This window comes from Manduca sexta, chromosome 28 (genome assembly GCF_014839805.1).
Source record: "Manduca sexta isolate Smith_Timp_Sample1 chromosome 28, JHU_Msex_v1.0, whole genome shotgun sequence".
NCBI classification, from domain to species: Eukaryota; Metazoa; Arthropoda; class Insecta; order Lepidoptera; family Sphingidae; genus Manduca; species Manduca sexta.
In genome coordinates, this window is record NC_051142.1 from 16,033,627 (window position 1) to 16,057,978 (window position 24,352).

A 24,352-nucleotide genomic window follows, 5' to 3' on the forward strand; every position below is an offset into this window, starting at 1 on the left:
CGTAAATATGGCTATCGAACTATATTGGCTAAATAAAACTCCAAAATACAAAATATATATTTATTAATAAACAAATACATATTCTTTGGTTTAACATAACATTTGAAGTAAAATCTCACCGTGGTTAATAAGATGGCGCCACCTTGAAATAAAAATCGCACTTCGACGATAAAAGAGATCGACAAAGATTTTATTTCACTTTAGCACGTGGAGAAATAAAGCTGCGTACAAAACCAAGAAGAGAAAACAAAAAAAACCTAACAGGACGAGTAGGTTTTACGTATGAAATAAGGTCGACATTTTTAATTTACCAGAATTCAGGTGTTGCATAAAGATGGTCTTTAAATTGGCGTTTTATAGTGATTACAGCTGTCATTTAAAGACATATGAACACAGGAATTGAGCATTTCCTCCTTTTTTGGAAGTCGGTTAAAAATTAAGCGAACTATTAAAATTTATGAAGTGTCAATTTACCCATCATATTATGGTTCGCGATGCAACGAAATCTGGTACACTTTATTATAGAGAAAAGAACAGAGTATAGGAAGCAGTTATGTTAGAAGATGATATTTGGATATTCTTAGAGAATATTATTATTACTATGGAGTATATTATGAACAGGGAGATAATTATTCTTTTTGGGAATCGGTAATAATACCTTAAAGATTCTATCCTGGATCCTAAACCATAACCCGACAGATTCCCTAGTTATTTATGAAAGAATGTCGAAATTAATATTCATTTGACTAGTAAAATCAGTAATATTATAATATTACAGTTCCATTGTCAAGTAAGATTTATGTAATATAAATCCTGTATCATTATATGTTACGGCTTGCTATTGTTAATATAGATGATGACCGAATTATCATCTAAAATGTATGCATAATGTTAGTCTTTAAAATAATTAGTAAAAGACCGTGAATTTACATTCACCATGAATTTGATTACTAAACAACATCACAATTCAATCTACCGAAGTCCACAAATGATTTACCAAGAATAGGACCAAAGATTGTTTTGTAAATGTTTTTACAAAATTTAATATTATAACATAATATCAACTGTACATCAATTATCATCATCTATTTCGATTATATTTACATCAGTTAATTGTCATCAGGAGAAAATCATACTCTTAAAATTACAATATCTACTTGATTTTATTCTCTTAAACTAACTTACACTACAATAGCTACATCATAATTACATTTGAAATTAGCCAAACCTTCCACTGTTGGACTTCCACACACCAGAACCAAAGCGGTGGTAACATCAATTCATTACATCTTTATTTTGACATTACTTTCTAAATGTCCAACAGTAGCTATATCTAACAGTGGGGTTAGTGGACTACAGAGAAGAACATCCTCATGTAGTAGAAGAAGAAGTAAGCGCAGAGCATCACCACCGTGATCTGTACCGCCTTGTCGAGGTAGTACAACCTGTGGAAGAATTATATACTCAAAAAATTATCAGACATTAGGCGATAAATAGTGCCATTTACTGCCGTTTTCAATAAACAATCTCAATCGCTTTTTTGATCTATCTCAAAAATGGATCAATCAGAACTAAGTACGTCGTGTTAACTTCAAGAAGGCTACAAGTAATTTAAAGGTTGTACTGTATAACTCTATTTTAAAAAATGTGTTTTATAATCAGTTTTATGTGACTAATCAAGAGAAAAAAACGTTTTTTTTGACAGGCTTACAAATGAGTTATTTTGATTGGTTAATTCTCGGAATCAAATTGAAGAATAAGATTGCGATCGTTTATAGAAAACGGCTGTTGGTAGCATAACTTTGTAGCTGCCGCCAAGCAGCGGTGGAGTTCTGCCAATAGAACAGTATGAGATTTGACAGAACATGCTCAGCTTTTTTTTATCCCTTCAAAGACATAGCCTCGATTCAACGCAGGCTTGTAACTAGATAGAATAGTTGGGTGCACATAGGTTGAGTTGGGTTGTATTAAGATTTGGGTTCATATTATTTCTTTTAAATGCAATGTAGTTGAAAAGATGTAAACTTACTGTGTTTGCAGTCTTCTCGCCTGCGGAAGAGTGGAGGGATCTTCCTTACAACAGTACTCGCGAGCACCTTTTATGTAGTTCTTGATGTACGTACTCCAATTCACGTCCTGTCAAAAAGTATCACCGACATATAAAATTAGTGTCAAATTAAATGTCTTCTTCCCTATTAGGCAGAATGAGACTTAACATCTAATGTATGAGATTTGACGAAAAAAAACAATGTTCTCTCAAATGCGAGTCCGCTTGGGTAGGTACCACCGAAATGTCTATTTCTGCCACCAAGCAGCAGTGCGTAGTCACTGTTGTATTCAGATTTGAAGGATATTGTAGCCAGTGTAACTACTGGACATAATAACAACTTAACATCTTATACCTCAGCATGGCGAGTGCAGTAGAATACAAAACAATACTTTGTAATTCAAGGTGTTGGATGGTGTTTTTACTGTTTATGGGCGGTCGTATCGCTTACCATCAGGCAAACGGCAAGCTCGTGTCGTCATTGACAGCAATAAAAAAATATATATTGAAGTTCATAATCAGTGTGAATGTATGAGACAAGTTTCATACCCTGATGGTCGTCATCAGAATTATACCATCGTACCTAACTGAACGTATAACAGATAATCTCAAACTAAGACTCTTCCAAATATATATTAGATTTGTTGTTGTTATTTTTTGTCTACATTTCACCTGGCTTTAAATTTGAAGAATTCAGAAGACACTTACGTGTATGTCTGTGTAAAACATCTCGTTCTCTTCTTTAGAGATGTTATTTCGAAGTGCCAAGAAGTTATCGTTTTTAAAATACCATTCCTTGGTAGTATAATATTGCAGCACTTCCAGACCGTAGTTGATTCGTTTTTGCATCTTTACCATACTGTAAAAATATAAAGAATTAATTGTAATAGCATTAAAATTTTGGATAATTCATATATTTTTGTAATGCAAGACATTAAAAATATCATTCGCTCTAAAAATTTTAAGATTATCTTCTGGTTCACGTAAGTTTTCCAATTTGTATTATTTTCTAGTAGACTAAACAATTTTCAATTACCGTCATACCATAAATATCTTATTGCAAATACTTACAAAGTCTTTTTGCCCATGAGGAACAGCAGTATGTCTACGAAGTACGCGGGGAGTAGATGTGTGAAGAACAGTGCTATTTGGTGCTGGACCCATGAAGTTTTAGGAGAGCCGCCGGGATACCATAAGCAAACAGAGAATGGGTACTCTTGGACGTGAAGACGACCTAAATGATATAGACAATATTGTTAATCTTTAATGGTTTATAAATAAGAACTATCAAAGACGTATCAACGAAATATTAGGTACTAACATTTATTGCAAAGTGTCTTTTAGAAGCAACACTTGCATACTGCTATTTAGACGATAGTCGTTTTTAATAAACGATCCCAATTTCAATCTTCAATCCTATTCCGAGAATGAACCAATCAAAATAACTCATTTGTAAACATGTCGAAAAATTTGTTCTGATTGGTAATTTTTTGAGATAGATCGAAAAAAGCGATTGGGATCGTTTATTGAAAACGGCAGATAGTCGAAGTTATAGAAGTCATGCTTAGAGATTGACTATAAATTTAAGATGGTATCACAGAAATCCTGACCTACCGTCTTTAATTTAATCGGTACTACTATCTAACTAAAAATTACTTACCCATATCCAAGGCTTCTCCCCACGTTATAGGATTTATTCCAGATTGTGTGATATTACAAATACGAACTTCTTTAGGTCTGAAAGAATAACAGTCTTTGTTATTTTCGGATATTTACGTTATATTTATGATGGAGTAATTACTATAAAAGAATGCTCAGAATAAAATTCACATGGCATTCTTTTCTAGAAAACAAAAGCACTACTATCCGTAAACAACTTCTAATTAGTGTTTTGTTCTAAATCTAAATACACTGGACCTACGATAGCCGCTTTGCGCTTTAATAATCGCTTTATAATATGTGTTAGGGACTCACTTGTCCATTCCAGTGGTATACGCTAAAATAACACACGCGTTAACAGCCATGTCTACCGGCACCACGTCAGCTAGCAGGGCATCGTTGCAGTGCATTGTGCGAATTACACCTGAAATACAAATTTAATATAGCGCCATCTATTCATCGATAATCCAAACGAATTTTCGAATTTTGAGAAACATCTACTTTTTAATTTGCTATTTACATTGACGTATATTCTATGGACACGAACGTCCATATAAATCATTTGTGCAAAATCTGGAGTTAGATCTAATGTTCGCTGTAGCGTTAAACCATCAATCGCTGTCTACCCAAACTTTTTAATCATGTATTGCTAAAGCGCTTTAAATAGAGTATAAGTAAAATGGCTACCAATACTGGATTGCAGTACAATTCAATTGAACGCAGTGAGTGTTCGGAACGCCAGATCTAATACGTACTACTTATATGTCGATGTCTATATAGCATCGTATATATTTATAGTATTTTAAAATTCCCCAGAAAAAAAAAAATTCTTGACCACCCAAACTTAACAATTCCAGCACAGCTGTAGATAACATTATTTTAATTATAAGTGAACATTAATTGGTTTAAGACTAATATTAATAGGAACATACCTTTACCAGCCCCAACAAGTAATCCTGTAGGTCCATTTAAATTGTCAACCCATCCGGGAATCGGCTCCTTGTGTGCCGCGGTCACTGTAATAAAAAGAATATAAACATGAATAGGGATAATTTTATAAAAAATAATTATTCGATAAAACATTCTACGCAGAATCGATTCAAATTGGTATATCTAGGAAGGACGGACATCCTCGGTCTTTGGTAATTTCACTATCACATCCCTAGAGATAAAGACCATTTTTTTCTAATTATACTCTTATTAACTATACTCACCGATAGAGGGTCGTGCAATGCATATGGGGAACTTCCCAGCGTGCTGCGATACCAAATCTTCCGTCAGAGACTTGGTGTAAGCGTATGTATTTGGCTGCGGGTCGATCAGTCTGAAATAAAATGGTAAGTCATTTGAAATGGGGAATAATCATAATATTTTAAAATCATTATATCTCTTTATCCAGAATCAAAATTCTAAAGCAACCACGAATTTTACCGTTATAAAATAATACACTTATTAGTAATATATAAAATCATTAACTTTACTGGTGGTGGGATATATTTTATATCCACCCGAATAGCGACCAACGTACAAAAGTTGAACCAGCCATAGTGGCCCACGTAAGTGCATCACAATCCGGGATCAGCCTGTGTATATCCAGTTCCAACAGGTTGGCGTTACTGTGTCGACTGCAGAGAGGTAATCACCTCTCGTCAGTCGACATTCTATTGGACCCCATTCCACTCACCATAAAGCAAATTGCCAGGTTTATGCTTAAAGTACTTACTTGGGCTGCATGTGTTTGAGTAGTTCATCGTCCATCCAGCTGGCGCAGTGCATAATGTGCTCCGGGCGGTGCTTGGACGGGTACAGTTTCTCTTCCAGGAGGTCGAGTTCGCAGCGGCAGTAGGAGGTCGATACGTGAATGAAAGCCTAAGGAGATAAATAGGATTTAAAAAGACAGAAATAAAATCTGGTCACGCATATTATACACACACTATCACCTTTTATTCTAAGATGAGACGCAACTACTGCGCTCATTTTTTGCCGTATATATTCAGTCCTAGGGGGCAAGGCTATCGGCATATCGAGTACAAATTTTAGACTTCGGGCTGATACTGGACAGAAAAGACTTATAACCTTTGCCCATGCAAAATGAAAGCAATACAACTATGCCACCGAGGAACTCGTGCATAATTATTTCACATAAAAAAAATCGGTTTCTTGTTTCGTGAATATTAACTACGACAGACTTTTGTTATAATAAAAAAATATTTACCTCCAGATTTTTAACTCCTTCAGCCAATTCCAGAACTTTCTTTGTGCCGACTGTGTTCATATTAACAGCATCTCGGATGAACATATCGAATCTGAAAACAATTTTAAATTGTGCTAATTAATTTATACTTTATGATCGCCACAATATCTCTGGAAGATAACAAAGGATGTTTCAGTATTTGCAATCCTTATTATTCCATGTTGTGATATCGATCTTAGTACTATATTGCTGTCCAAAACTGGACTGGTATAATTCTGATGATCTGTCAAAGAATATCATGCTAACCATCAATTTCAGTAACATAATAAAAAAAAAAAAGTTACCTCACACAGGCAGCGCAGTGGAAGATTATCTGGCATTCATTGTGGAGGAGTTCTCTATCAGATGCAGATATACCTAGATCCTCTGCCAGGATATCTCCCGGGATCACTTGTAGCTTCTCCAGACGTTTGGGGCATTCTTTGTGTATTCTGTCAAATACCTAAAAAGAAATGGTAAAAACACAATTTGCAGAAGTTTTATTATAACTCATTTCTTCTCATTTAAATGTAGATATGGCTTGTTTTTTATACGAGACTAAATGTTCCTCTCCTAATAAATTAAAAATTTTCCCATCTTAAAAAACTCGAGTTTGTAATATGTTTATTTTTACACGTTTTAAATTCATTATTATAACAACGCCATCTATCACACAGTTTTTAAAATTCTATTTAAAGTCCATAACGCCAGATGGCACTTACCTTAACATTAAGGAATTCGTCGAGCCTCTCTTTGCTGTTATGTCCTTTTTTCGGTCTCATGAGAAGGTAGATCTTCTTCAGGTCTGGGCAGCATCGGAGGAGCTTCTCCACGAGCACCTTGCCCATGAACCCAGTGGCGCCGGTGATGAATATGGACTTGTTCGCGTAGTACTCCACTACGCTTAGCGACCGCGTCATCTTAACTTATTGAGCTGTTGAAAAAAATATAAATTAACATGGCGAATAACGAGTAATTTATACCTGTAGCTCTACTTAAAGACTGGTTCTGTGTACCTATACCTAATATATGTTAATCTGCCTACCCTACCACAGAGAGTAGGTTTAATACGTCGCAGCACTTTAGCAAGCAACATCATTTTTCTAGGACCGATTATTTGAGTTGGTTTTCATAATTGCCTGCCAGCAACTAATCATGGCTGTGCGTGCAATAAAAAATCTCATACAAGATACTCAAACCCTGAACTTCTGTGCAAACACGCCACCAAAAGAATGAGGCAATAATTTTATAAAAATTGGGGACGAATTCTTAAAAGCAATGCAAGGTCATCTAGTAAGAAAGGGTTCTTGTACAGAGCCAAATTTAACTTTCATGGTTAGGTCAGGTCATTAACTTATGCCTAAATATTGATATTTTTATGTGCACTCGTATTAAATTGAAACAGTGTGTGCATGCTATACTTCTCCGAAATTGACGAGTCTATCTAGATCAATGGTTCCTAATCTTTTCAATATTGTTACTGTGATCTATGTGGAAAGTAATTTTATTCCGCCATCAAAATGCTATCAAAATAAACAGTACAAGCAAATACAAATATCTTTATTAATCATAAATTGCACAACAGCCTTATAATGTTAACGTCAACTGTGTAACTTTTTTTTTATTTTACGATCCTATAATTAGGTTCTGTGTTACCCCCGTGAAATAGGTAATTTATCCCCGCGAAATTAATTACCCCCACGTTAAGGACCCAGGATCTAGACGGAGTCGTGGACCTATATGGGAGACTTCAAGTTAAAATATTTGTGAAAAATACGTATGTTGTCTCCGATAGGAATAGTTAATCAACTCGATGCTGTCACATTACGAGAGACCAGTTCGTTTAGAATCAATTTTCTAAGTTAAAAGGGGTTTTTCACACAGGCGGAGTTGAAGGCAAAGGCTGGTATTATATTACTAAGCCCAAATGGCATCCTAAGGCCGGTAATGAGACTAAATTAAAATTCCAACCACGTAGCGCCATTATCATTGCTTTAATGAGCTCTTAAATGTATTGTGTAACAGTTAATTACTTTTATTTGGGTGGAATTATTATGAGTTGCTATTTTAATAATCATCAAGGTTTAGGCCGCTTTACCGTGAAAGTTGGGGCGATTACTTCATCATATAGATGTTCGTGCCTTCTCCAAAGACCGTGAAATAGTTACTAAAATGTTACTACACTCATAGACGCCTTTTGTCCCTGAAGGGGTAGGCAGAGACGCAACTAGTACACCCACTTTTCGCCGTGCGTATTCCGTCCCATGATGTTGTAGGGAGCGAGCTTATTATCACATCGGGCCCAAAATCCAGACTCCCGGCTGATACAAAAATACTAGTTTTCGCTACACGGGGATCGAATCCGAGACCTCCGCGCTGCAGTCCTACCAAAATATACCTATCTACGCCAGCGAGGCAGTCACTGAGATATTACTATTGTTTTACGAAAACATACAAGTTTATTAGTAAAATTAATTCGTGCTGTCTTTGCAACTAATATTAGGTAAAAAAAATAAGTATAGCATCTGCTATATAATAGGAAACTATACAACTAAAATCATAATCATTTGTTTTTTGCAGTGTACACGGAACCGCATGAAATTGAAGGGCATAACTATTAGACTATGCAATATTGATCAATCTTATAATACTTTTGCAGTTATTAAATAAATCACTCCAAACACCGAAGCCTATAATTTTGTGCAAAATATAAACTATCGATGGTTACAAGTTTCGAAACGCATGCGGTTACATCGAATGCCATAAAAATTAGGGTCAACGCACATCGGGCGGACAGCTGCGTGAATTAAATGCCGCACCTTTGGTTTGTTCGCGATTTTTAAGTTTTTTTCGTAAGAGATAGAACCAGATGGCACTACCGTCCGAAGAAATAAGTTATTTACGCTAAACACACATAAAACGCAGGAAATGATCATACGGGACCGGAATTTAGAAGTCTTGTCTTGACAGACAAAAATTCTTTACCTGAAAAATACATCGCTAGCATGCGCATAGCTTTTTACCTGATATGCGCTAACCCCTAACCCAAATTATATAATTAGGCTCAAGGATTAGTGGTTATTATCGTGATGAAGCAATATTCATCGATCCTTGACCATTGAATAACAAAGCACTGCATTGCACCCATCGGCTCGTTTTTGTAAGTCTCAGTTTAATCTATATCTACCAAACAAAATGCATTCTCGATTTGACGGACATTAAAGCCAGTACTAGATTTACATTGGAGTCTAATGTAAATAATATAGTAAGGTTGGTATGAATTTTTGATCAAAATTCTAAATCGGGAACACATGACCCACATCACGCGAGTAACTCGCTCGTCTCGTCATTCGTTTGTAAAATTTTTATTTCAAGGCCTAAAAGTAAATAATTTTTTAAATCTCCTTGAGTCTGCAATTTGAAAGTATCGACTATGGCAGACATTGACCCGTGCTTTGTGCCGAATTACATCAAAAATTGTTAAGCAATGTGACCTTCAAAACTGGCTACATTTCTCTGTGATTTATTATTGCACTTTCAAACTTAAAAACTATTGGGATTTGCGTTTAATGCAAATATTATCGTTTGATTCAAGTTCGTTGATTAATCACGTATACAAATAAAAAAGTTTTTGACAAAACGATGTAAAGGTAAAAATCAATAATTATTTGGAAACATCAGGTTCTGCAGTATTTTATGATATTTCAAACCACGTTACTTATTATAATTATTCAAAATCTATAAGCTTAATTTGAATACTACTTATTACTCATAATATAGGACATAATATTTATTTGCCTGATATTGCTTTTTTTACAATACGGGTACGATCAATCATGCAACATAACAACCAGATGAATTGATGACTCTTTATAAATAGGTAATTTTTTTAAGATCTTTAAACCGATTTGCAAATTGCGAAAGCGAAAGCTGGGTCCGCAAGGACGCGGTAATTTAAAAAACTGTAGAAATGCGAATAAGTGCTAATTTATCCAGCTGCATCCCGCGCTAGCTTTTGATGTTAGCTGATCGAATAGAGATCATATGATTTCTTCGGTACATGATCTCTCTTGTACCGAAGAAATCATATGAAAAGCAAACTTCACAAACAACTACCCCACTGGTATTTTTGCTACTCAAGGACGACGACCACTTATCATCGTATGACCTAGTAATGCACGAAATATTTACATATTTGCCGAATTCAAATTAAAGGTAACAGGTTTGTTAATTTAAAAAAAAATCAGGCATTATTAAGGCATTTTCAATTTGGTAACTACATGTCAATTGTGATTGGTTTGGAGAAATAATTATGATGTTAGCTATTAGGCTCGCTTCCATAGCTTGGGATAATAATAATGTGACCGTCGAATCAACCCGTCGTCAACCTCTTCGCAAATAAAGGCGTGAGCTTCTGTGTTTATGAATTATTATAAGGCAATGATATAGCATTTTGTAACATAGCGACCTCAAAATGATTCTCCGAAACTAACCTTTCGCTAAACAATGTTGTAAGTAACCGTGGGAAACAATCGGTTACTAAGAAATGAGGTTAGAAATATAGAAGTTTAATTACAAGATGATACTGGTGGTAAGCCATGCCTGCCAGTCCATCAATAGTGACCGCAGGTGAGAACTTTAATGATTAAGTTTTACACTACTATTAGCCTTGAAAGATCGCATGTTAAGTCTCATAAAATCTACTTCAAATTGGAGCACAATACTCGGACAATGCTTCTTATCCATAGAAGATAAGCCGAAAATATAGTCCGGGAGCCTTATTCCATCTAAGGGGGCAAATCCGTCCTTTTACAGTTATGGGCGTTCTTAACGAAGGACAACTTTTATGGTCAAATAGCCAAGAGAAAAAAAAACCCTTAGTTGTCGATACGGCTATCAAAGCTGTCCTTCGATAAGAACACGCGAAATGCAAAAGCGCCCTGACTATGTTACCTTTTTATTTGTTTTCGCCAGAAAAATTTATAACCAAGACTGTTATCGTTTTATTGGGTACGAAATCAAATGTCTGCCCTTAGCTTTTGAATGTTCCGTTCCCTGCCAAATTGTAATCGCTTATTCTCTGTCTGGTTTTTAGATTACAGGTCAGTGATGCCTCTAATTGATCATACATTTAAAATGTATTATCGGTAAACAGGCCAAGGTAAATGTAATGACATGTTCTGATAAAATTATAGATGAGTTAGCAGAACATTTATGCTGAGCGTATGCAAGGACGTAGGTGACGCAGCACAGCACAACGCAAATGTTGTAATGCATGACAGTACAGAACGTTACTCTACAAGACCGCAGTTCCATCCCCGCCGCCAAGAACCTCGCCGCATTCCCCGACCCTTCTAATAATTCCGGCCTGCGTGCCGATGAATATGGTAGTGGATAGATTGTTTAGTACGCTCCTCCCTAATCGATGATGTTGCATCCTCTCCCAGTAGCCTTCCTGAGTCGAAGTTCGTAATCCGTCAGTGGATTGCCCTCAACATGGTGACTTCATTTTTCAAGGGTTGCGAGCCTCTGAAGCGCTCACCTGAATGTCCAGTGTGTTTGTATAAGCCGACCCTGGTCAGGCTAACAAATTTACGTCATGTAAAATACAGAACGCTATACAGAACATAAAGGTTTAGAATACTGCTTGAGTACGACGATGTAATTAGCAGCATGGAAGTTGCATTTTGAACATGCAATAAGATTGCCGGGGACCATTTAATTCGCATTCCTCTACCTAAAACGTTACAACGCACTCATCACCCCTTCAGGTTAACAGAGGTTTAGAGGTTTTACTTATTCAAGGACTGTCGTATTCCCAACAAGCAATTCTTATGTTTACTGGTCATTTTGTGTTAACTGTACCTCAACACGTGCTTAGTCTAAATGACGGCCGACACCTCCGAGATTTCTCAATGTCGCGTCAATTCCATAACAATGTAATGACATGCCATTTACGTTATGTCACAAATTACTTTAGGAAAAATACTTCATTTGCAAGATTTTTTGCGTACTTGAAATCAGTGAGGATTTGGGTTCGGTATCCAGCTCAGGTTTTTGTTTTAGATTCTGCAAATATAAGTGATATACACAAAGTGAGAATTCAGGCTGACTATGGCGCTATGCTAAGATCAAAAACACAAGATGTAAACAAGGCAGTAAGCATCCAAAAGTACAGACGTTAGTATAAATAATTGACTTCATTAACCGAGCAAATTAGAAAGATTACAACAATGATGCTGTAGAAAATAATTTTTAATATACAAAAAAAAATATTAATTAACTTCAAATAATAGAAACACATAAATAACAATGTGGGTTTTTTATCGCTGCTGGTGATCACCAACAAATTAGTAGTGAAGACTTGCTCTTTGAAGCTTCTGCTATAAAGTCCAGGATAAAAAAGCGTATGACCTACACGGAAGACAAAGCGCAATGCGTTGTACGTGTGTAAAATATATATATCGCTATTATACTTAATTTATGATTCTGTTGAATAATATTGAATAGAACTTATAAGACTATTTCCTCACAACATGTTATAATACCTTTTCCTTACATTGATGTAAACAAACATTACAGTTCTGTAAATTACATCTTCTATGACTATAATAATAACCTGAGTAAGATTATAGTATTTAAAATTGTCACATACACGCACTCATGCCTTTTATCCTCAAAAGGATAGGTAGAAACAAAATCGATGCACCCACTTTCCGTTTTGTGTATTCCGTCCTATCAGGTACTAACCTGATGTAGCACCACCACCTTCTTTCAGATTGCGGGCTACTAACTAAATAACTTAATAAGACTTTGTCCTACCCAGGTATCTAACCCCAAACATTAGAACTGCAGTGGAACCATAATAGAACTAAGCCACCGAGGTAATCAATTTTAAAATAGTGGTTTTTATTATCAGTTCCCGCCAACCAGGATGCAATGAAATATTAACTGACCAGTTGGGACAATGCGCAAGTATCCAAGTTCTATTATTAAGAAGTGTTCAAACCCTATATTGTAGTAAGTGGCAAACATGGATTATATGTGAAGAAAATAAAATGTCAAAAATATCCTTACACACATAGCCAACATTTTTTGGCCGATTTTCTAATTTAAAACTTTTCAAAAGACAAAATACAGACAAAGAAATCGATTTAATTTTCGTTTCGCTAGCGGACGGTCACTGGCAATATAGTCGCGTAAAAGTGCATGTGTTTTATATGGCTAATTTGTTTAAAGCTATCCAAGTTATTCCAATTTTAAATATTATTTACGCTTATTTTGACTCAAATAGCTTTTGACAAAACCCTTTCTTTGAGTGTGACAGATGATTTCCGACGATTCAGGATTTGTTTTTTTGAAATATTTAGTATTTAGGTTCGGATGGTAACTATTTATGGTCGCATCGGAGGTGCAATTCAGTAAACAGAACAGTTGAATTCCAAATGTTTTTATTCGAAAGCCATATCGACGGTTGAAAGGCTAATTGACTTAATGGTTTTTTTTTCGAAATATTATAACTAGTTAAAAAAACATAGAAAAAAGTGCTGATTTTAAATATGTATGACTTAGTGTCACAAGGAAATGTCGCTTAAGCAATTAGCCTTACACCGTCGATATGTATTTTACATTTTTGCCGACCTGCAAGGGGATACAAACGGCAAATAACTACGCAATGTGTATGAGAAACAAGTTCGGTCTACTTCGCACGATCCTACAATAAGATTTCTTCCCATTGCAAGATTATAAATTCAGATATAATTGTCACCTTTTTTAAGACGTTATTATTTTAATGGTAGTTATTAGGCTGTTTAATGAAATATGATAGGGTTTATTTATGCTCGAAGTGACGATAATGCTCAGAGAACAGAGATAGAACTGTTGACAAGTTTTTTTAGTGCAGTTGAATGACTAGACGAGCATGGAGCTCGCCTGATGGTTAACAAAACGACCGCCCATAAACAGAAACAACACCATACACAACTTCAAATTACAAACAACTGCATGACAACTGACACTCCACAACGCTCGTCATCCTGAGACAAGATGTTAAGTCTCATAATGCTCAGTACTTTGTTAACTTTGCGTACCCTTCCATGATATAGGCATATATTTATATATATTTCAAAATTAGTTGAAGGGTCATATGTACAAGTAAATCGAGAGATATTTTGTCATCTCTGTATTACACTTTCTGTTAGATTTATTTGAAAAAAGTTGTTATGAGCAGAACTACGTGCAAATATCTGATAGATATACATATTCATAATGGTTTATTACACTTGGTATTTAGTAAACATACGCACAAGGTTGTTTGTGATGACTGCGTTCCACCGCGCCTTCCAATACAATGGGACTAGTCTATAGAATATTAAAGTAGTTTAAATTATAGTGTATACGCAGTAACAGTATTCTCCGAATCGTTTCCCAATGCACTAAATACTGTATTCATACTGCCTGTCACTTATCAGAACTGAAATGATTAACCGCCATTTTCAATAAACGACCCCAATCTCTTTTGCGATCTATCTCCAAAATAGACCAATCAGAACAAAGGTATTATGAGTTATTTTGATTGGTTCATTTTCGGAATCGGATTGAAGATTGAGATTGCGTTTGTTTATTGACAACGGGTGTTATTTGTCAGCATTTTTGAAGGTACTTACAGACAAAAGTTATCAATCAGTATTTACCAATATCCTTTACGTTACATTTAGACAGTATCTGTACCTACCTACTATTAAAAATTTAGAGACAAAACATCGATTTTATACTCTTTGATTAAACATATTATGTAGTAGGCGCTTAATAATAATGCTTCTTTAACCCCATCCCTGACAAAATAAGCACATATTTAGTACCATACAGATTATTCATGAGACTTATGATGTGATTAACAAAGTATAATTACACACCCACCCATCATCACGCATTTATCCCCAAAGGGGTATGCAGAGGTGCAACCAGGGCCCCCAATTTTCGTCCCATGATGTGATAAAGGGCGAGCCTATCGCCATATTAGGCTCAAAATCCAGACTCCGGGCTGATACTGAGTAGAAAAACCCAAATATTACTTTGCCCGACCCGGGATTCGAACCCAGGACCTCTGAGTGCTGTCGTACCACGCATGCAGTACAACTTCTCCACCGAGGCAGAAAGCATAATTCTCGAATACAATTTCTATTATAGTCCATAAATGACGGTAATCATCAATAACGTCAATGATATTTACGTAATACCTGTTTATTTCCATTAAGGAATGTTAACCGGATATACGTTAATTGACATCGATTAGTATGTGTCAAACAATATAATTATTATTATTGCGTTTAATAATAGTGTGGTCTCTCGTAAGGTAATCTCAATATCTATTTCTTTCGCTAGAGATTAAATACTGTGTAGGTTTAAAAAACTGTGTAACCAGTGGGTATAAACAGGTATAGTAACCAAAACTGAGAAGGGTTTGCTAAGGCGGTTTGGCCATTTGGAGAGGATGAATGATAGGAGATTGACAAAGAGGATATATAAGGCGAATGTGGATCGAAGAGCCGGTAGGGGTCGACCGTACCGAACCTTTGAATGTCAGATATCTGACATGCTTAGTAAAGGTCAGGTGAAAAGTACGTTGAACCGGCGGGAATGCATGAAAAGATTGATGAAGGTGGAGGAAGAGAGAGGAGTATGCCTGAATCGTGCAGAGTGGCCATTCATAGTTTCTACCTACCCCTATGGGAAAGAGGTGTGATAATATGTATGTATGTATAAACATGTTTTTCTGATCACGCACTTTTCTTTCTTAAATAATCTTAGACCCATCACTTTTTTGCATCTTTATTGCTTGCTAATCCATATTCCGTCTTTGTGTAGTTATTTCAATATTGAATCATTATTATGACGCTTTTATTATTTACTCGTCATAAGCCTTACTTTTCATAGGCATATATTATTAAGGAATTATTTACTTTATTAAAATCTAATGCCTCATCATGACGAGCACAATCCGTACAGTCGTAGTTTAAAGTTCTGATGCCACTGATTTTTGGTAAGCGTAATACTGACATGTGATTAACCTGTCTGATTAATTTGTATAATGCAATATTAATTCCGCAAATCAAACGGCATTTCTCTTTAGAAATTGCACAAATCTACGCCTTGACTCGATTCGCTATTCACGAGCCTTGGCCAACATACATAATCATAAGCAAAATTCACATTATTGGGAAACAGATCCGCGGATGCTTCGACGCACACGCACGACTTTACGACGACTTTTTGTCTGACAGTAAAATAATTAATTAATTCATAAAAAAATATAATTTATTTTGGTGCTCTCGTTATCCTTTAAACGGAAACAAAATAATAATTTTACTCTTGAGATTTGATTGCGGCAGGAAACAAAGTATTCCTTTTGTGTTGAAGCTATAAAATTCTTGTGAAATATGTAATGTTCTTGTGAACGTAAATAGTGACGTAAAGTCATACTCAAACAACACATGGTCTGAAAATTAAAGTCTTAAAGAATGTCAGAAAAAATAAAACGAGACAATATTTATGAGAAAATTCGCATTGTAAATGACAAGACAAAATTGTCACTTAGTAAATCTATTTATAGAGAGCCCTTAGAGTTACAATCTAAGTTAAAAATATACTTTTTGAACAACCATATGACGAGATGAACAATTCGGTTGTAGTGTAAAATCAGTGACCGTCAAAAATCGGTTGTCTGCGTTCGCCATTAGAGAATGCGTTACCGCACATTTATAAAATAAATTGCTAAACGATAATAACATATTTTAACGTTTCAAATTATGTTAATTTAAATCATACGATATTTTATCGCGAATTTCGACACATTGAGTATTTTTGTGCAGGGAGCACGTCGTTTGATGCAGCAAGATTACCTCCTTTTTTTATGGAGCACGTTGATTGATGCAGCTATTAATCGCTAGTTCTCCATCATGAAGTGTCTGCGTAATGCGTAGATACCACTGCTTTGTCTATTCATTGCTAACGGTAATGTGCAAGGTCGTTTTAACGGTTAGTGTGACGTTGGCCATAATGTTAAGCTTGTCAGTTAATGTCACTTGGCGTTTAGTGAGTCGATGTTATCTGTCATTTCATTAGTGTCGATGGCAAATTATCGCGAAGTCGGAGATGGACTCGAATTATAGACAGTCGTGATTAGTGTTTTTATGAATTTATAATAATAATGTTACGTATCGCAGTTGTGCTTTAAAGATTTTTAAACGCTCGTTGGTAACCATCTGATTAATAGAATTCGGGACACTGGCTGACTGATTCACTGAAAATGCAATGCAAACCGTTGGCTATACGAGCATGACTGACTTACAAATAAATGTTTAACGCACAACCCAATTCAACGACCATGAAATTTTCACACAACTTACACTAAGATGTGATTTTTTTAAATTTATTTAAGATATAAAATCACGAACATGACTAGTTTGACTGTCATTCATTTTACCGTAGGAAAATAGTTCCACGTTTTAAATAACAATACAACCATAACAGTAACAGAGATACCACGTGACATAAACAATAGTAACTGGAAATTAAATGCGACCACGTGGGTGGACGTATTTAGGAAAGGAAGGTGTGAGGCGCAGCCCCTTAAACCTAGCATTAAATAAAATAAATATATTCTAATTGCAGAACATACAGGAATAATCCAGAATCAGTGATACGTAAGGAATTAGCTACCTAGTTTTTACTTAATAAATAGCTGTATCCCGGTAGTACCGTAATTTGAATTGTATATTAATACAACTTAGGTCTGTTTTTTTATTTTGTTTTACTGAGGCACTGTATATTCGTAGATACTTCTAAAACATCGCCTAAATACGTCCACGGTCACACACGTGTGCATTCCGTCATCTAGTAAATACGAAGCCGTGCGTGAAATAAACAAATCTTTGAACAATATAACATATCAATATATCTTCTATCAATAAAAGTATTTAAATAAAACCATTTTTCGAATTTTATTGGTTTTTATATTTTAATTTTCTCCCCTTTCCAAGACACTTTCTTTGATTTTTCAGTCGAATAACACCTCAGTACTCCCCGTGACTATGAAGGATGCAACGTTTTCGAAATTTCGGGAGAAAATTTTAACATAAAAATATCGCGATAAAATACGAAAAATAGTTTTATTTCAATATCCAACATTCGCGTAAAAATAAAAAATCAATAATAAAAGTATTAATCAGTTTTATAACTGTTTTGTCATAATTTTCTATATATTAATTTTCCAGTTTGACAGTCAGACAACTTAATAGTCGATTTAATCAATTATTATAAATATCTTATAAATGATGTCGCCCATTTTTTGGACTTTTTATCACCCTTAAGTATTCAATTTGAAGTAATTAATTAATTAAATATTATTAAGTAATTTGTTTATTTCTTTGCCTGCAGTTCCTCCCGTGTGAAAGTTTTTCTCGTAATATATTCTTTCCCAGAATAAAAACTATCCTATAGCACTCAGGAATAATGTAACTTTCTATTAGTGAAAAAAAAAATGAAAATCGGTTTAGAAGTTCCTGATTATCACGTTAAAAGAACTTTTTAGCTTTATATATTAGTATAGATAGATGAATAATAATCTCATACAGCCATAGCGTTATCACTCGTCTCTTCAGTCAGTTGCATATGCAATTTTAAATACAGCATTGGTAGTATATTCGGTGACATCACTCTTTCACTGAAAACCAGTGTCCAGTATTACGATTCGCTGCGGTCAGTGAGAAAGAAGCCAAAAATTACATATTCGATTTTTACGATGCTTTACGATAGCCTAGTTGGGTTGCAGAACGGACTGCCGACGAACGTCCGCAGGTTCCATTCCCAAGGGCACACACTGTCTTTTCTAAAATGTTTGTGTGTATTCTTAGTAAATTATTGCTTGCTTAAACGGTATCGATGTTTTCTTTCATTCGGTGAAGGAAAATTTATTTTTATTATAATATTATGATGATTCTTTAAGAATAAATGTTTGTATAGACGTAGCATCTATAAAAAAAAACATAACTACAGATTGCTCGCCAACGATGGCATGGTAAGTGGTTTGGGTTCGTACGTGAATGGAATGTCAAACACCAGCTGTATAGAACGAGATGGTAAAACAAATTCGCAAATATCCGTCCTTTTTAGTAGGTAAGGACATTCGTAAATACCCTTTTGTATAAAAAACGACATAAATGCAAATCCTGTAAGACAATACAGTTTGCTGACACATTTGTATAACGTTCAAACAAATGTCAATATTCATAATAATTAAAATCAATATGTAATTGAATTGATAATTTCAGTAATAGAACAACGTGGTCCTGCTGTTATATGATTTAACTCTTTTATTAAGCAAGCAATAAATTGATTTAAAAGAATCCACACAAATTGCCAAAAAGGTTTAATGATTATTAATATATTTTTAATGCTTTGAATAACGAGTTAAGCTTGCCGTTCGCCTAATGGTAAGCGATACGACCGCCCATAAACAGTAGAAACCTCATCCAACACCATTAATTATAAAATATTGTTTGGTATTCTCGTGCGCTCGCCATTCTGAGACATAAGTTGTTGTCATATTGTGTCCAGTAGTTACACTGGCTACAATGTTTTTCAATCCCGAACACAACAGTGACTACATGCTGCTGCTTGGCGGCAGAAATAGACATTGCGGTGGTACCTACCCAGGCGGACTCTCGCATATGAGAGACCAACAGTAAATACATTACTATAATATATTCCTCGAAGTCACTTATATAAGTGATATATTTTATGTAACACAATTAACTATTGTTAATTAAAGAAATTAATTGAAACAGTTGTATAGTTCGTTAACATTTTATTAAGTAAGTTTATTATTATATACTGAATTATAGAATACTTTGTTATCTTAACTTTCTCATATTAGGTGTCTTTTTTAACATGGACATACGTTTGTTAGCCTAGCAGGGCAGGCTTATACAAACACTTCGGTCTTGCGGATGAGTGCTTTAGGCACTGCGAGCCCTTAAGTGACCATGCTGAGGGTAACCCTCTAAAGGGTCACGGCCTCGGCTCAGGACGGCCACTGGAGAGGATGAGACAACGATTATAGGCATTTGTTAATGGAAATGTTTGGATGTTTGTAGGAGTAAATGCAAAAACACAAACTTTTATACTTCTTCCACTCCAATATGGAGTTAACACAACACTTATCTACAATTCAAACTGAAAAGTAAGCGGATCTTTGTCTGAGTCAGATTTGAAGTACTCGTTTTACAGTCGAATCATTGTCTACTAGTCGAAGAACAATGTATATAATACAGAATCCAAAATACATAGAAGTTACTCTTCAAGAAGTTTTTTGCGCGGGAGTAAAACGTGATATAGCTACCATCACTAGAGTTGAATATAACGGTTATGTTCTTTTCACCGGTTTTATGATACTTTGTCTATTATTCATTCATTAAATATTTCATTTTAATGGAACATCCAACAGCTTACTTCATTTACATAACCCTTTTGACTTTATTATAATAAATTGCTTCGCCAATTATAGGATATCACTAACATGCAAATTATTATTAAGACAATAAAATATCAATACATTATTACTGTTATTACTACATTGTATTATTTATATTCAAAACCATTCTTATTACAAAACTATATTTTTCTCGCGGCGATGCCCATGTGGAGGATTTTTTAAGGTTAAAAGTCCTGCTTTATATTTTCTCTGGATAGAAAATATAAAGCAGGACGGTTCCCACGGTTTTATACTGTCTCCACACCAAATTTTAAGAAAATTGACAAAATACAAACAAACAGAACAGGGGACGTTGTTTAATATATATAGATAAACAATCAGGCGATTAAAAGTCGCGAGTCTACCGCACCCATTTAGCGAATCGATTAATACGAACCAAAATTACGTTGCGAAAGTGGCACGACTGTTGTAACCATAAACGATAAACAAACACAGTAAAAGACCATGCTATGACCTTGGCATGACAGGAGTGGTACCATCTTAGGATTTAATTTTAGTAATGGACTGAAGGCAGACACCAACATTTTTGCAATGAATTAAGATGAGTATATTTCTCGCCTGATAGCAAAAGGTTACAAAAAATAGTGCATATTATTATCATATGTACCGCAAAGTCATCGTGAGATATTGTATGTTTCGAGCTATGGAACGTGCTATGCTCGGAGTTTCTCTGAAGGATAAACTTCGTAACGAGGTCATCCGTCAGAGAACGAATGTCACTGACATAGCACACAGGATTAGAAAACTGAAGTGGCAGTGGGCAGAGTAAGAAAAACGCTAAAAGAAAGAGTATTTAAAATGACCCTAGCTATAATGTCCTTCGCAAGGAAAACAAAACTAGCATACGAAATTTAAGAAGATAATAAGCCTGAAATTGACAATACTTGAATAGAGCTAAAGTCATCATGAGATATTGTATGTTTCTAAGAGAAAATGAAAATGACTCTAAATTCCTTCGTACAGGAATATAAAACTGTGACACAAATTTTTAATTGAAATAAACAAGCCCTAGACCGACTTGAAAGCCCTAAATGAATGAAGGAAGAAAAAGTATTAACTTGAGAGTTGTTTAATACACAATATATACTACAACATATATTAAACTTTAAAAATATTTATTCGATTTTTTTTGAAAAAAGAACTTTGACACAGATTCTTTACTGTTTCTGATTCGTATTCAAATACGTTAAAGTCAATTTTAGAATTTGCAAGAATCGATTCTCAGATTTTAAGGTATTAAGTGTGTATTATCCCTAGCAAATCAAAAAATGATGCTCAACAGGACGAAAAGTTGATACGTTCTAGATGTTGACTTTAATTTCACACACAATATATTAAGTTATATCCGTTAATATATAAATAAGTAACATAAAATAAGCTAACTATAGGGTTCTGGCTAGAAATAGGACAAATCCATAGCTAATGCATTAATAACGTAAACAGGGGAATACAAAAATCATACCAGAATATTTTATTTTTTCCGAGCGAGAATCAAACTATGATTGATTGTTTCTCATTATTCATTAGTTCTATCATTAACGGGGCTTGTAAGTGAAAACTAGAAAAATATATTTAAGGAACAGTTGTCAGCTTTACGTTTCATTAAATACTCTTCGTAATATAACTAACAATAATTTCACAACTACCCTGTACTATTCTTACGAATGTCTATTTTTTTTAAATCTTATAACTGTTTTAATATATAAAAATACCTGTTTTAAATTCTTAGTAAAAATATTTGAAAGTATATTTTGCTTGCGCAACTGTTAAACGGTAATGGTATCTATAGAAAGTTACAAAATATCGGATTGTTAAAGTTTATGTAAAAGACAATTATTTTATTCATCAGCCTTACGTTTCACTGTTAAAACATTCAATAAGGCAAGGAACCATTGATATATTTGTACTACGCAAGGAACCAAATACACAATAATAATAATAACTATTACATATTATATCTAGTGAACTAAGTCAATTAATAAATTTAGTTATTGAAAAGTCAGAAATATACATAAAATTTATATATATTTTTTAAATCTTATTACTCAGTACGAAAAACTATAACTCACCTTTCCCGCGAAAAAACACGACACAACACTGACACGTTTCGAACACGATTAAAAAATAAAAAATAAGAGATGCGCTGCGTGCAAAAGACGCGCCACGAATGACTTGATATCAAATGCAATACTCGATCATTAAGTTGTTTATGGGGACGCACATTAAGACCTCCCTACCCTTTCCAAATTCAAATTTATTCAATTGTTTTAATTTTATAGATTAAGGACCGTTTTAAAGTTCGAGTAAATTATTTGATAGGAGCATAAATTAAAGTGGGACTTTCATTTGTTTACACATTTACATGTAACGATTAGAATTTACTCACAGGTTGTGGATATCCTAAATGGTGTGTTATTTATTTAGATTTCGATGTTTCCGTTTATTTATAACCAAATGTAAATAAACATAGGCAACCAAAGAAAAAATGATTTTTTATATACTATCTTTGAAAAAAATAGATTAAAATAACAAATATTTGGTTGTAGCTCGAACTGCGTAATAAATTATAGAAATTCCTATTGCGCAACTTTTCTAACATAAAATTAAATATTAATTCAGATTTTAGCCTGTACTATATGTGTGTGCCAAATATTCATCTTAATCTGTCTTCGTTTAATTCTTTTATCGTTTTTACGTTACCAACACCAAGATTCTAATAATAAATATTTATAATTTAAGCATTTTATGCCTTCGTCATGCATCAAAATTTTATATACATTTCAGGTCAGAGAGGATAAACTTATTAAAAACAAATACCTATGTTACTTTATTCCTTCCCAAAGTTCAACATATCACCTTTTGTATTGAATCAAAGACATTTATCTCTTTCAAGGTTCGTGTTGCCATTTTATCGTGATCAGATTAGGGGTCTTATTGCATCTAATTTCACCCAACATCCATTTTCAGACTTTAGAAATATTTTCATAATCCATATGTACCAAATACATTAAAATGTGTTTCCAAGTATTTTTTTTATTTCAGCCCTCTTTACGCTGGTTTAAAACATTGTTTTTTTATGGCATATGGCTAATGACGGACAAATGGATGTTAAGTGGTCGCATCCGCTCATAAATATGTGCTCTTGCAGATGAATATGCCGCCACTTCTAGAGAAATGATTAGCTTTTAAAATGGAGGTCGTGAACAGCTGTCATAAGAGGCGACGACTGCCAACTTTATTTGTCAAGATATTTTCCTTAACAGAATCTGGGCAACCCCATGACAGAAGACAGAAATATTTTTCAAATTTTAAAATTTATTTATTTCCCAAACTGTCAACTTTATTTGTCAAGATATTTTCCTTCACGGAATTTGAGCAACCCCATGACAGAAGACAGAAATATTTTTCAAATTTTAAAATTTATTTATTTCCCAAACTGTCAACTTTATTTGTCAAGATATTTTCCTTCACGGAATTTGAGCAACCCCATGACAGAAGACAGAAATATTTTTCAAATTTTAAAATTTATTTATTTCCCAAACTGTCAACTTTATTTGTCAAGATATTTTCCTTCACGGAATTTGAGCAACCCCATGACAGAAGACAGAAAAATTTTTAAATTTTAAAATTTATTTATTTCCCAAACTGTCAACTTTATTTGTCAAGATATTTTCCTTCACGGAATTTGAGCAACCCCATGACAGAAGACAGAAATATTTTTCAAATTTTAAAATTTATTTATTTCCCAAACTGTCAACTTTATTTGTCAAGATATTTTCCTTCACGGAATTTGAGCAACCCCATGACAGAAGACAGAAATATTTTTCAAATTTTAAAATTTATTTATTTCCCAAACTGT

General features: G+C 34.3%; 2 protein-coding genes across 2 annotated transcripts in view; one reads left to right on the forward strand and one right to left on the reverse strand.

Moving 5' to 3' along the window:
* Positions 1-49: 49 nt before the first annotated feature.
* On the reverse strand, positions 50-22,685 carry LOC115456174 (putative fatty acyl-CoA reductase CG5065). The gene is made up of 13 exons (XM_030185121.2): positions 22,563-22,685; positions 6,662-6,873; positions 6,245-6,402; positions 5,922-6,012; positions 5,430-5,575; positions 4,921-5,030; positions 4,639-4,722; positions 4,022-4,130; positions 3,708-3,784; positions 3,119-3,281; positions 2,756-2,906; positions 2,030-2,136; positions 50-1,445 (listed from the first exon to the last, which is right to left on the reverse strand). The coding sequence occupies exons 2-13, from the start codon at positions 6,857-6,859 to the stop codon at positions 1,346-1,348; spliced, it is 1,494 nt and encodes a 497-aa protein (XP_030040981.1). The 5' UTR covers positions 6,860-6,873; positions 22,563-22,685; the 3' UTR covers positions 50-1,345.
* The window catches only part of LOC115456173 (putative fatty acyl-CoA reductase CG5065), a 36,328-nt gene continuing 23,849 nt past the window's right edge, over positions 11,874-24,352 (forward strand). The window contains exons 1-2 of the mRNA XM_030185119.2: positions 11,874-12,119; positions 12,766-12,823. The gene's annotated coding sequence lies outside the window, so the exon portion shown is untranslated. The remainder of the gene's footprint in view (positions 12,120-12,765; positions 12,824-24,352) is intronic.